The following is a 14,547-nucleotide window of genomic DNA, read 5'->3' on the forward strand; positions in this document are numbered from 1 at the left end:
CCCTCTGACCCCGGCGCGGTGACGTCAGACGTACGACGGCGACAGCGGCGGAAGGAGCAGGGAGAGGAGGAGGAGGAGGAGGGCGCGGGGGGGGGGCTATGAGCGGTGCCCCGCTGCTTCTCGCGAGACTTGGAGGTGAGCTCTCGCGAGAGCGGGGGGGGGGGGCTGTGGGTGGCTGGCCAGGGGAAGCCGGCCCCTGCCTGGCAAGGGGCCATGGACCCCGTTACCATGGCGATGCAGCCGGGATGGAGGGCTCAGGCCGCATCCGCGTTGGCTACAGAACACCCCCATAATTAATTAAAACCTTAAACCCCCTCTTCCTTCCTTCCCCCCCTCCCCCCCGCACCCAGCACGTTGGTATGTTGCAGCTCAGGGCTGTGCTATGGTTCATGGTGAAGGAAAAGAAACGAAAAGCCCAGCCATGGAAATAAGGACTTTGCTTCATGGCACAGAGGTGTCCGTGAAGGGTGAAGGATGCCCTGGATAATCAAAACAGCAGCATCCTATAGCCTCTGTAATACGTCTTTGAAACCCTCCCAGCATTGCCTGGCATCGTAGATAATTAACTTGAGCAACACTGGCTTCATGGGCTGCTGCATCAATAGAGAAGCAGCAAGGATAGAGTCGCTTTGCAAAGGTTTGCTGTGATTTGTAATCAGTAGTGTGTTGGTGATGTGTGCCAGCCATTAGTCAAACCATGCTGTGCCTTTGAAGGGCACAAGGACCCTGTGTAACGCCACACAAGTGAATAAACACTTACCCCTGTAATTCAATGCTCTGTGTCCTATATCCCATCTCCTCGGTCCATACAGGCCAGCTGTAGTTTTCCTGCCACCCTCAGCGTGGTTCCCAGGATGTACCCATGGAGCGTCGCCCGCGCCGCCCCGTGCCTGCTGCGTGCTGGGATGCGGCAGCACCTGCAGGGATCAGTCCATCGGAGCCGGTCTGCTTGGTGCCGTTACAGAGCCGTGATCTTCCACGCTGCCGGCGCGCTCCTCCCATCCCCTTCCAAGACAGCCGCGGGTCTGTATTCCCATTTGCTCCTGTCGCTTGCAGGCGTGGAGGGAAAGTAGATTCCCGGTGACCCCGTGGGTTGCTGCTGGTTCTGGTGAGGTGCTCAAGAGCTTGCCATGACGATGATGATGATGGTGGTGGTACACCATGATGATGATGCTACCTCTGGTGTCACCAGAAGTACCAAAACAGCCACCGGTGACAGTGCTGACAGCTCCAGGTCAGCGCCTGAACCCATTTGGTGCTGAACCTGTCCTGTAGTGATGCTGTCTGATACCACCCAACGTTACAGCCCCTCAGCACGCTTTAACAGCTCCATGTTTTCACCCCAAGGTACCGCACCGAAAACAGAGGTGAGGTGCTTCAGCTGGGGGAATGTCCAAACCTCCTGTCTGTGTCTGGGTAAACTGCACTGGTCCACGTCAGTTCTCATGGGTGCTGGTTGGTGGATCAGACCCCAAAGGGATTCCAAGCTGATTTCCCAGTTCTGATGATGCCAAACCTGCTCTTTCCTGGCTTTCTTCCTATGTAGACTGGGAGGCCCGGGACTGTCTCCCAGCTGGCACCATCCAGCAAGCTATGTTCTCTGGAGGAGAGAACAGCCTCTCCCTGAAGTACACGAGAGGAGAGCTGACAGCTGTGGAGTTTCTGCAGGAACTGGGCCGGCAGTGCTTTGGGATTGTAAGCCAAAACCCCCTCCTCTCTTTGTGCTTCCTGACTGCAGGGGAGTGGGATCCAGAAGGGAGGGAAGAGCAGCTTTTTAAAGCAGTCCTTTGGAAGGGTCTGGATGTAGCATCCAGGAAGCATCGCTGTCTGCTCAGGGCAGACTTTTCCCTGCTGTCATCATTCTGGTACCCAGGCTGCGTGTTCAGCTGAATTTGCCTCTGCTTCCACCAGCCTCTTCCTGCATGTTTCGTAATGGTTTCATTTCACAACACCTCTAGAATCAGTGGAGGTGAGAAGTCGGGGCCAGAAACCAGCTGAAAGGCTTTTGCTGTTACTTCATACACAGACCATGGTCCTTAGGATCAGCAGAAGCCCCTCCAACACAGCTTTAGGAACCCTCTTTTGAACAGAGCTGTTCCAAACCAGCCCAGTCTAAAATGCCAGTTCCTTTCCTGCCTGCAGGATTTCTCTCTAACCCACCTTGATTCCATGGCAGACACAGCCCTGGTGTGTTTCTCTCTCCCCGAATCAGCCCTTGATCTCTGCTGCTGCTCCTGCAGTATGAGTAATGTGAGAACACTGCTTTATTTGGTCTCAGCAATTTAGCTGGGAGCTTCAGTGCCTGCCTTCTGCTGCCAAAGGAAGCAGGACCCCAAGATAAGATGATCGGGCAATCTACCTACCCAAGCACTCTGCTTTTCCTCCCTGCTTAAAACCAGTCTCTGGGTAATTACCATTCTTGGGGTTTGCTTTCTTAGGCAAACATCCGTGTTCCAGTGGACTCTTTGCTCTCGGCCTTAATCAGAAAGGAGATGATAAAACAGCTCCCCATAATGGCAGAAGCAGTACAGTGTATCCGTGCAGAAGGTCTTAAGACAGCTCTTCTGATGGACAACTTCTGCCTGCTGAATGGGAAGAGCTTCCTGCCCCTACAAAAGCACTTTGATGTGGTAAGCCTGGATGGATCCTAAAATGCGTTCCTGTAGGTTTCTAGGAAGCAGCAACTGGAATTCTTTACAGGCAGGTACCAAATGACGGGCAGCCAGCAGCACGTGTTAGCAGCTGTAAATGTAACTGCCTGTGATGGTGGTTCCTGGCAGAATTCATTGCAGTGGCTGGGCCTTGGAGAGGGTCTGAGTGAGGGGCAGGTACTTATGCATGTGAGAATTCACTGCACAATGCCCACACAACCACAAGTATCCGTGTGACAGGCATAGGGAGATAGAGGTTATAGATATAGATATAGATACATGTTTATATAGATAATAGGTTAATAAAGAGCTTAGGAGTTGGAACACTATACAAGCAATAAATGTCATTCCCCAATGTCTCTGCCTGCTTTATGTTTAGTCCTTTTAAAGCCTGTTTCATCCCAAAGAACTGGGAATCCCACAGCTCCAATACGCCAACCTGCCTGAGCTGCTGAGCAGGCAGAGGCCCCTCTGCCAGCACACTTCCTGCTGCAGAGATGAAGCAGATCAGCTGTGAGCCTCCAGCTGGTTCAAGGGGCTTCGCTTTGACAGGCAGCTATGGGGACTCAGCTCTGCGTGACAGAAAATTGGCTTCTTTTATGTGCCCCAGCTCAAACCTTCAAATTCCAGGAGTTTATTCATGACTTAAGTTTGGTTTATAGCCTTAAGACAATAAAATCTGCAAAGAAGGGTCACCTTGTCACCGTTACATCATTACACACTCAGCTTTCTATGCGGTGACACTGGTGCCTGTGAAGTTGTCATAGCGGAGTGATGCTCTGTTGGGATGCTCTGTGGTGCTTCTTTTCATCCCAGACTGTTTCAAAGCCCTTCACTAACCATCACCTATCTGGTGTCATCACTCATACAGCTTGGCTCTTCTGTAACAGCAGGCAACAGCACTGCACTGTAATTAGTAGGGGAAAAAATTAATTGAATGTGGATTTCCATTAGCATAGCTTTTATATCTATGTAATAGATTAATTTCTGTTCCTGGAGTGTCTGTCAGTGCCAGGGTGAAATACTGCTTGAATTGGTTATGGTTGGGAGGGCAGCATGAGTGTTCCGAGACTGACTCAATACTTTGGCCCCAATGTGAGCAGGTGATTGTGGTCAACATCTCTGCTGCTGTGTGGTCAATAGGTGTAGTGGTCAGGACATCACTTTCCCAGATCATTTGGAAGGAGGTGCAACCCAAGGCTTTCTTGGACAGCATTGAGCAATTGGTTCAGCATGGTCTGGGATATCCAGTCCTCTCTGGATATCTTCCATCTGAGGACTGGCTCATCCTGTTCAGCTGGTTTGGCCTGGAAGAGCCACAGCCGTGGCACCCATGCAGTCACTTGAATCATGTCCTATCCAGCCCTCCATGTCCTTTATTTCACATGCTAATTAGACTGGCAGTCTCCCACCTTCCCATCCTCCATTTCCAGCCCTGCAGATGAATGTGGTCACAGCAGGCTCATGCATAATCCGTTTGTTGTTGCTGTAGATGGTTGAATCCTACCGGGAAGGGATGGGCAAGGCAGACCCTCAGATCTACAAGCTGTGCTTGGAGCGCTTGGGCACTCAGCCCCAGGAATCCATCTTCCTCGACAACAACAGCCAGAACCTAAAAGCAGCAGCTCAGCTTGGCATCAAAACGGTGCAGGTACAAAGCAAAGCAACGACAGTGGGCTTTGGTGATGGTTTTTAAGTCCAGAAGCTGTGTTTGGCTCGAATGGCTCAGGATTTTCAAGTGGCAGTGGCAGACTCGTGTTGCCAAGGCCTTTTGTTTCAGCCTGTCCTTATTCCTGCAGGATGTGGTGGGGTTAAGAGGGAGGATTCCTGGCGGGCTGCACTGTTTCATTCACAGCTCTGAACCCTGCAGCCAGTGTAACCCTGGAGAAGTCACTTCCTTACAGATCTCAGTTCCCTATTAGAGAAACAGCCCCAATGTATGGTTGAGATGGGAGAAAATGAGACATGTTTAATGGATGTCTAGAAGCTCTGAGGCATCACGGATCTGTTAGTTGGGGACTGACTGGTTAACCTCCACCTTTGGAGACAGTGAGCAGGAGGGGTTTACTGCAGTGAGGGGACCCCTGGGGGAAGCACGGAACTGATGGGAAGAGTGGACTCTGCTCCCCTGGACTGCACACAGGGAATTCCAGCTCTTAGCCCAGCCCAAGCTCACAGTGCCTGTGCCACCATAACAGGTATGCCACCAGAGCAGAGACCATGGTGGGAGGCTCAGTGAGTATTAGCAATGGTGCTCCATGTTGGCAGGGAATGACCTGTGAATCCCCGTGTGTCTCAGTGGATCAGTGCTATGGAACTCACGGACAATCACATTGCAAGTGTGGAGAGCTCTTTCTTTCCCAGCCAATTTTATCTGCTGCTATCACCCCATGTTATACTCTCTCCCTCCTGCTTTCAGGTGGATGATCCAGAAGTGGCATTCAAAGAGCTGGAAATGTGTCTGGGTTTCCCTTTGCAAGGGTTTGTTCCATATACCCGTGCAGTCAGACCAAGCATGGATATCCCAAAAGACAATCTGCAGAAGTACCTTGAGGATGTCCTCAGTGACCACACCACAGGTATCACAGTGCTTCCTGCTCTTCAGCCTCAAAGCTCACCTGTTCTGGAGCCACTGGCTCTTTCCATCATACAACAGAAGGCTCCGAACCTCCAAGCAAACAGTATGGACACTCAGTGTATCCCAGAAATGGGAAATGACACTTTAGGACTTCCTCATCTGGGAGGGGTTCAGCACAACAAATGGATGCCAGGAGTGTTCCTGGCCTGTGAGCCATCTATGAGCTATTGCCATGCTCCCCAGGGGTTTGGGACACAGGTGCAGGGTCCTGATTGCAAGGAAGAGATGTAAACCCTATAGAAGCTCCTGGCTCTGCTGACGCCCTGCTCTCTCCCTGCAGGCCCGTTGGTGTTACGGCAGTTTGGCCATGGACACTCCTCCCAGACCTATTCTGTCAGGTTTGGAGATCACTTGCTAGTGCTGAAGAAGGAGCCCCCTGACAGCCCACATCCCTCAGGCTCTGCCGTCAGAAGGGAATACAGGTGAGAAGGAGTCTGCTCCTCCTTCCAGCTGAGCAGGAATGAATCCACTCCTGTGGATCCCAAACAACCCCATCCTAGGGACAGTGCTCCATTCCAGCCTGTTCCACATCAGACACACCGCTCTGTATCCCAGCCTGTGATCTCAGCAGAGGGTCACTTGTGTGGGAGCAGCTGGGCTCTCCCTTTGGTCTTCCAGAGTGTGTTGGATAAGGTCTCAGGGCCACATGAAGGTTTTGGTGTGCTTCTTTTGCCTACCTCCAGCCATGTTGCTTTAGTGTATTTAAAACTGAGGACAGGACTCTAATACCGTGTGTCTGCCTGGCAACACTGCTGCTCTAGTACCGATTCCCTAATGCCTTTCTGTGCTGACACAGCTCTCTGGCTCGCCCTGGCAGGTTACTGAAGGCTCTTGCTGAAGCTGGTGTTCCTGTTCCCTCCGTGCTTGCCCTCTGTGAGGACAGAAGGTAATCTTGTCCCTCACCTTCCACTCTGCTTGAAAACCTCAGCCAGATTCCTGCAAAGATGAGGAGAGAAGAAGGAGCCAGACCTCACCGAGTGCACTGGGCTCATTAATGTGTGTCCAGTCTAAGGCCAGAGGAGCCTCTGGAAGTTCAAAGGACAGTAACACTTTTGTTTGGCTTGGTTCAGGTGTGTCCTATTTAGCAGTTGAGCAAGTGCTGTCTTTGAAAGGCAGCTCTAAAGCAGTGGTTAGGGCTTCCCACTGACTCCATACACTCAGGGTTCCAATAAGGAGGTGATGTTTCTGACTGCCAGCCCTCAGACTTGCCCCAAGATCCCCAGCTGTGACAGCAGCAAGCCTGCAGGCAGGACAGCCCGTGCAGCCTGCAGTCAGCACAGCCACGCTCACATCCCTGCTGCCTGCAGCAGCAAAGCCTCTGCACTGCAGTTAAATGTGTGCCCATCATCTGTGTGCGGTCTGAGAGCCCAGCTCTGCAGCCCACAGCAGCCTAAACCCAGGTGAGACTGAGGCCTGGCAGGTAGCAGGATTGACCTCAGCCCTGCTGCTTCCCCTTGCTCCCCAGCACCCTTGGCACACCTTTCTACCTGATGGAGCACTGTGCTGGCCATATCTACAGCGACGTCTCCTTTGCCGCGCTGCAGCCGGGCCAACGGAGAGCTCTTTATGCTGCTATGAGCCAAGTCCTGTCCAAGATCCACAGCGTAGACCTCAAAGCAGCCAAGCTGGAGGAGCTCAGGGAGCACGGTGAGAGAAGCCTGTGTGTCCTCTGTCACTGTAGATCAGCATTTCAAGGGATGAGCTTGGGTACGGGGCTTGAGCTGAGCTTGGGGGCAGCTGGGAGAGTGCAGACAGGCAGCAGGGAGCCTGGATGCTCAGGAGCGGTGTGAGGGTGTGGAGAGCTGCTGTAGATCCTGCAGGTCTGTGTTGCCTGTCAGCAGTCCCCAGAGCTTCCTGCTATGAGCAAGGGCTGGGTGTGGGTGCAGGAGTAACTTGCTTGCTGCTGCCTTTGACCAAGCTTCCCCAGCTCCTCCAGTCTCTCTGCAGAGCTACATCAGTTTGGACTCTTGGAGCTTGTGGCAGGGTGCTGGATCTGTTTGGCCATTTTATGTTTTCTTCATGCATCTTCTGTGCGTCTCTTTTGAAGCCTCTTTGTGCCAGTCCCTTTCCCTCAGAGCCTTCATTCCTCTGTTACAGGTAATTACATTCAGCAGCAAGTCGAGACCTGGACGAAGCAGTACCGAGCTATGGAAACTCGTGTTATCCCAGCCATGGAGAGACTCATCGAGTGGCTGCCTCTGCACTTGCCTGCCTCTCAGCAGACAACAGTTGTGCACGGGGATTTCAGGTACTGCTTGGCTGCCAGCACTGCCCTGGAGCACATCCCAGGCACCAGAGAGGGACACAGAGTGTAAAGCAATATATAAACACCAGAGAGGTGCTGAGCTGGGCTGGCACAGCAGCTTCAGAGCAGTCCAAAAGGTGGGCTCTGGGTCAAGCTCAGCATCCCACAGGTGATGAGATCTAGAGGGCCACTGCAATCTTGTTGCCTCATGGGTCTTGCAGAGTTTCTTTGCCCAACCGCTGTAAACACTGCTCTAACACTGGGGGATCAACTCTTCTGCACCCTGGCAGGATGGTGCCCTCTCTGTTTCCTCCTCAGTAGGCTGCTGCCCTCAGTAGGCTTTACTACACTTCATCAGGGACATTCCAGTGCAGGGCCTGGAGTCGTTGTGTGCCTTGGAAACGACCAGGAAATCCCCTTGGACAGTGATTTGCCTGCCTCACTTTTTGGCTGTCCTGTCCTGTAACATCTGCTAACGCTCTGAGGCTCTGAAGAGCTTGGTTTCATTGTTCACAGCACGGCTCAGTTCATCATTAATCAGGGAGTTCACTATGGAGTAATCTCCATCCTCCCTGACCTGTGCCTGCAGAAATCAATGTTTCACTGGTGCAGCCTCCTGAAGGACTCAGCAGCTTGTGAAGAGCACTGGAAGCACCTACTGCTGCTGAGCACTGGGACCTTCTTCCCCGTCTTGAGACCTTTCTGATCTCTTTTTCCCTCTGATACAGGATGGACAACCTGGTCTTTCATCCAGACAGGCCAGAAGTCCTTGCTGTCCTTGGCTGGAAGCTTGCAGCTCTAGGAGATCCCATCTCTGATTTGGCGAATAGCTGTATGGCCTACTTCCTGCCACCTCACTTTAGTGCACTGAGAGGTACAGAGAGGGGCGAAGCCACATCTGACACACAGAGACAGGAACTAGAGTCCAAAACCAGATTAACTCTTGCCCAGAGATCTCAGCTGATGGCTGGGCTCATTGCAGCTGGGAGGAGCTGTGGGTCTTATACCATATTCCCTGCTCTCCCATTTCTCCCTTCCCTAAAGAACCCTGCAGGGTGGAAACATCTCTCTGCATGTGCAGATGGGTCACCCCATCCCCAGTTTGTTTCATGTCTGTCACCCATTTGTCCTGGTTGGTGCCATCACCCAGCCCCTGAGCAGGGACCTTTGTTGGTGGTGATGTCAGGGCCTTGCTCCACAGCTTGCAAAACTGCATTCAAAGCTCAGTTTGGGTTACTTTCCCTCTCACTTCAGCTGTGAAGCTGGGGAGCTGTGACCCAGGGCAGCCCAGGAGGAGTTTGTCCCCAGTTACACACTTGTTAACAGTATAAGGTTAACCCCAGAGGAAAACGATTCCAGCATTAGGAGGAACATCTGTCAGTCAGAAAACTGCCCCATCTGCACTTCACCTCCGTGGGCTGGTGCTAAACCCATTGTGTGTCTGCAACCAGGGCAGGTGTTGGATGGGGGAGTCTCCACAGCTCTATGCCCCTGCCACCAGCCTCACATCATCCCTAGAAACCTCGGAGCTCCTCACTGCTGACTCACTGTTGCCTCTTCGCACCTTCCAGGCTTGAGGAGGTGTGATGTGGGGCACGAGGGAGTGCCCACGGCAGAGGAGTATTCCCAGATGTACTGGGGCCACGTGGGAGCCCAGCGACCGGAGAACTGGAATTTCTACCTGGCCTTTGCCCTTTTCCGGCTGGCTGCAGCGCTGCAGGGACTCTGCAAGCAGCCTGGGGCAGGTGAGGAGCCCACCCCGCCGGCGCTGCACGGGCACGCACGCACAGGCAGGGCTGCTCTGACCTGGGTGCCTGTTTGCTCCTCACACAGAGCTTGCCGGGTGCTCCCTTTCATGAGGGGACTGAGCAGAGTTCAGAGCTCAAGGCTGTGTCCCACAGGTGGAGCTCCCAGACCTTCAAACTGAGCACCGCAGAGACCCAGAGGCAGGGGGGTGCTGTGAGCTCTCAGTGCTGTTTTATCTGCACACAGCAGGCCTGGCCTGGGGGTCTTTAGCAGAGAAAACCAAGGTGTTACTTTCATATTCCTTAGCAAGGAGTTTCCCCCGGTCCTGTTGGGCTGGGCCGGACCAGGGCACTTGGTGCTGCTTGGGATGTGACTACAGAACAAGGGCTCTTGCAAAGAAAAGTGTCCTATTCTTCTCTCCTCCCCAGGGAAGCCAGCCCCATGTGGAAGCAGCCCGCAGGATGTAGAGTTTGTGGCTGACCTGGCTTGGGATTTTGCCATCAAAGAAGGATTCCGTGTGTTTGACAGCCTCCCCAGCACACGACGTTACAGCACCTGGGCCAGGCGAGGGCTGCTCCTCAGCAGGAGCTATGGTACCTGCTCATGCCCCCAAAGCCCCCCTGGTCACTCCCACCACCCGTGTCTTGGGTTTGGCCCAGAGTCTTTACTACAAGCTGGACAAGATCATGGGCATCCAGTGGGGTTTGCTGATTTCCCAGCCCAGATGGACTCCACGTCCTCTTCTAGAACTGACGGTGAGACATCCTGCTTCCTAAAGTTGCTTTGCATCACCTGCACAAGGGCAGGGGATTGTGGCATGCCTCTGAGTCACATCAGACATGTGGCATTCATAGAGGCCAGTGACTTAGACAGAGGGGAATGGGTTCCTGTTGCTGCTATGCTGCAGGAACAGAGTTCATGTTCTGTGAAGCAGCAATTCAGGCGCTGGCACTCCCTTCCAGGGTGAGCAGATAGAACCAGCCCAGCCGTAATCGCTAGTGCTGCTCCACCAAGGTCCTGCCGTCAGTGAGGATAAGAGTCCATCCCAGTGCTTCTTTGGAGGTCCCTCAGATAGAGCAGGGACATACTTGCACCTCCACAGCTTCATTCCCTCCTTTGTGCTCTCTCCCCATGTCAGGGGCTGTCCCTGAAGACACCCCCATCAGCAAACAGTCCCTTGCCCAGGACTTATGACCCCATCAGGCGATAAGCTGAGGGTGATCAAGCAGTGCAGGCTCTGGGGCACCACTTAGACTTTGGCCCAGCCACTGTCCTGGCTGGGCTCTCCTGTGCAGAGCAGCTGCTGCTGCAGCCCTGAACCCTTGAATGGAAGGGCATGAGGCACTCCTGGTGTGGTGGGGAGGAAGCAGACACCCGCTAGAAAAGGAATTTGCCCATGGTGAGGGGGCAGTGGCAGAGAGGGGAGTAGCAACATCTCTCTCCCTCTGCCAGTGCAAGGCAGGTCAATACACGGGTATCAGGACCCCTGCGTGCCCTGCCCAGGCTCTGGTTTCTCTGTGCTTCCAGTGCTGGTGGCTGTGGCTCAGGAGCTCATGCCTCTGTTGGCTGGTGTTGCAAATAGATTTGCTGGGAACTGTGTCATGAGTAATTGCTCACAGAGTGTGTCATGAGAGCAAGCCTCCCCATCCTGGAATATACAGATTATACTCGGTGTGCTCTAGTGACCACAATCTCTACCACATTTTAGGGGATTACTCAACCACCTTTTAGCTGCCAGGAAAGAATCCCACCTGTTGTTTCAGCCCTTTGGAAGCATTTCCTTGTGCTCTGGTAGAAACCAGCAAATCCCAGCACTTGAGGGTGCTTAGGAGCTGATCCACTGAGGTGGTGGACAGGGAGGGGGAAGGAGCAGCTCTGGGGAGTTTGGAAGTGCTGAGCAGAGCAGATCTCCTCATCCTCCTCAGAAACACTCATCTTCAGAGCTGGGAGGGAATCACCAAGTCTCCAAGCAGCAGGACTGCCACGCTCCCTGCTCCATGCCTTGGCCTTGTCTGGGGGCCACAGAGCCCCCACCAGCCCTGCCACCTCCCCAGCTGTCCCATTGCTCTTTCCCTTGGCATTGCCCCTGTTGTGAAAGCCAGGGGAGGAGTCTTGCTGCCCGCAGCAGAAAGATAACACAGTTCAGTGCTGAACAGCCAAAGAGGCTGGGACTGCGAGCTGGGCAAGGGCCAAGGGGAAGGGTGAGCTCTCCTTGTGCCAGCTGGCACCGCAGGGCAGAGGTTCACCCCAGCACATTCACTCCCCTGAACAGGGCAGCATCTCAGCTAGTCCTGCCCCAGCCCACACAAGCAGCCAGCAGACTTTGGTCTTTGCCTCTTGGTCCTGGAGGTCGCCCTTCACCACAGTTTTCCAGGAGACCCTCTCCATAGGAGCAGAAAAGCTCAGTTTCTCTTTCAGAGCAAGCATAAATTTGTCTGGCCAAAGCACTGGGCACAGCATGGAGCCTGGGAGGGAGCCAGGGCTGGTTACTGGAGGCCAGCACCAGGGCAGAGGGATGCAGGAAGATGTGATGTGTGAAGTCTCATCCTCTTCCACCAGGCACAAAGTGGCAGGAGCCATGCAGTGACTGACAATGACCCTGCAGGCCATGGATTGGGATAGCCAGGTGAGCAGGCACATGCACCTAACATTTGTCCCTTCTCTGGCCCAAATAAAGCAGCACAGGGACACCTCCCTGTCCCTTCTGGGCCTCCTCCACACCAGGAACGAGTGGGGCCCATGAGCGTGAGGGATGACTTGTCCTGTCTGTTGTGGGATCCCTGGTGAGGCCATTTCCCCAGCACCACATTCCCCAGGGCATCTGAAAGGGGCTGGGACATTCTGCTGCCACCTCCCCTGGTCCTGCAGCCCCTCACATGCCCCACATGAGCTTTGATCCTGCTCTCACACAGGTCTCTGGAGCAGAACGTCTCAGCAGTGCAGCCCCCAGCCCAGTGCTTTGCTCAGGCCTGAGCTCCACGTTGGCTGAAGGTCCTGTATGGTTCACAGCACCCTGCACACCACGGCTGAGCCACCACCTCGGACCTGAGACTGAACCAGCCTGGGAGCTGCTGAATTGCAGTGGTGTTTGCTGTTAGCCCATGTCTGTATCTTCATTGCCAGGCTCAGGAAGTAGGCAGCAAAATCCATCCTTGGATCCTGAGGCTTGCAGGTCAGGAATGACCAGGCTAGGGGTGCAAGACTTGGTGGTGGGGATAAAGAGGATGGAGTAGGGTGACTCTCCTTCAGCACAGCTCCAGCGACCTGCAGACACTGCAAGAGTCCTTGGGGATATCGGGAACTGAATCAGGTCCTCAAGGAGCTGGGAGGAGCTGCGGCGACTCCTTGGGCCGATGACTGCAGAGGATCTCTCTGGGTTTCTCTGGAGTCCATGAGATGCAGACTGCATCAGTGGGGGCTTTCAGTGCTCCACAGAGGCCAACAGCAAGGGGAGAACTGTGGGAACAATTGTGCCACTTCCTGGGCTCTTTATGTAAAGCCTGCTATTAACTCAATATTAAAGTGATGGGCTCAATATTAATTCAATATTAAAGTGATGGGCTCAATATTAATTCAATATTAAAGTGATGGGCACACTCCTTGGAATCCTTCTCCAGTTTCCCCAGCGTGGGCACAACCTCACAGCTCACTTTCACACAGCCACATCCATCTGCCCAGCATCCCCAGCACATCCCTGCTCCCGGGGCACAAGGGGTGCTGCAGAGGAGCCGTGCTGGCTGCCCAGCACCAGGACCACGGGCTCTAGGGAGTCCTTGTAACCTGAGCTCCAGTTTCTCCCAGGCTCCAGGCTGGAATTCTGCCTCGGTAGAATTTCAGGCACTTGGCGCTGCTGCAGAAGGAGGAGAGCCTGGATCCGAGCCTGGATCTGCCCTGTCCACAGAGGGGACGATTTCCAAGCAGGCACCTGACCTTGGCACCTCCCACCCTCTCATCTCAGGCAGGCTCAACCCCAGCCAGCTACCGCAGGGCTGAGCATTGGATCTGCTGTGAAGGTGTTTCCTCCACTACACGTTTTAGTGCTGCTGCGTTTGTCTGCTGAGCCCCAGGGAAGGGAAGGGTCCTGCTCAAGAGGAGCAAAAGCATTAACACAGGTGAGCTAATGCTCAGTGTCACCATTGAATCCGGGTATCAGCAGAAGACACGAAGGATGGCGTATGGAGCTCAGCCCTGGGCAAGACTCTGCTGGAGCTCAGTGCTGAGATGTGCCCTGTGGATACGCAGCCTGACCCGGTCCCTCTGGCACAGACAGTGCACACAGGCACATCTCCAGTGGGTAAAACAGGTCTTTCTGGCACCTGAAAGTGGTTTAGCACGTGCAGGCCTGTAAGAGGAGAGAGATCATGTTAGAACAGGTATTTCACCGGAGGGCTACCTCCTGAAGAGCTGCCCAGGCCCCAGTCTGTGGGGTGACAAAGCAGAACCAGTCACCCTGCAGGGATACGGGTGGATGAGAGCTCTAACACAAGAGGATTTCTTTTTGCTGATGGAGGAAACACATAGCCTAATCCGAGCCCTGCTGGATAACCTTGGGCACTCCCTCTGCTTCTCTGGGCTTTGTGGCTCCTCCCTGCAAACCAGGGCTGGTATTCCCCTCCTGAGTGAAATACCCAGGCACTGTCACTGTGCTATCAGTTCCTTCCCGGGCAGTGCATTAAGCTACTTCTGAATTGACATATTCCATCTTTTTTCTGGCCTCTTTAATAAATCAGAGCTATCCACCCCCAGTTACCCTTCACCAACCCCTCACCAAGGGAGCCAGAGGTGCTGTCAGACACAGGGTTATTTTGGAGGTTAAAAACTTCATGGTTTTGGTGTCTGCCTTCCTCAGTGACAGTGATGATAACTTGAGAACGTCTCTCTTTCCTTCATGTGCATCTGCACTTGGACACACTGAAGCTGCACAAGGCTTCTTGTGCAGAAAAGGCCTTTAGCTGTTGTTGGGAGCAGTTTTACAAAGCCTCTCATTTGTATGCACCCAGTGATGTTCCTGTTGTCGGGGGCTCTGCTCTCTGCTGGTTTTGTTCCACTTCCCCTGTACACAGAGGTTTCTTTATTAGATTCCCATGTGCACACTAAGGGCATGTCCAGGTAACAAGGGGTCCCTGAGCAGTCCATTGCAACACCTTCCCCACAGAGCTAAGCAGGGACAGGGGCAGCCTGTGCTGGACATCCCCGGAGCACCAAACCAAGCCGTGTTGATGTGAACTGAGCCGGGCTGACCCGACCCGAACGGCAGTGAGCTGAGC

At 53.8% G+C, this 14,547-nt stretch overlaps 1 protein-coding gene across 1 annotated transcript; it reads left to right on the forward strand.

Moving 5' to 3' along the window:
- Window positions 1–45: 45 nt before the first annotated feature.
- ACAD10 (acyl-CoA dehydrogenase family member 10) lies at window positions 46–12,595 on the forward strand. The gene is given in 17 exon segments (XM_062614698.1): window positions 46–135; window positions 813–1,023; window positions 1,547–1,695; window positions 2,439–2,630; window positions 4,144–4,302; window positions 5,071–5,230; window positions 5,570–5,711; window positions 6,107–6,175; window positions 6,755–6,936; window positions 7,387–7,537; window positions 8,263–8,408; window positions 9,106–9,279; window positions 9,709–9,886; window positions 9,888–10,035; window positions 11,840–11,865; window positions 11,867–11,906; window positions 12,193–12,595. Coding segments are annotated over 16 exon segments (2,271 nt in total). The 5' UTR covers window positions 46–135; window positions 813–854; the 3' UTR covers window positions 12,379–12,595.
- The last annotated feature ends 1,952 nt before the right edge of the window (window positions 12,596–14,547 follow it).

The sequence above is a fragment of the Pezoporus occidentalis genome, unplaced genomic scaffold (assembly GCF_034315485.1).
Source record: "Pezoporus occidentalis ecotype Australia unplaced genomic scaffold, CSIRO_AGI_Poc_V1 ctg102, whole genome shotgun sequence".
NCBI classification, from domain to species: Eukaryota; Metazoa; Chordata; class Aves; order Psittaciformes; family Psittacidae; genus Pezoporus; species Pezoporus occidentalis.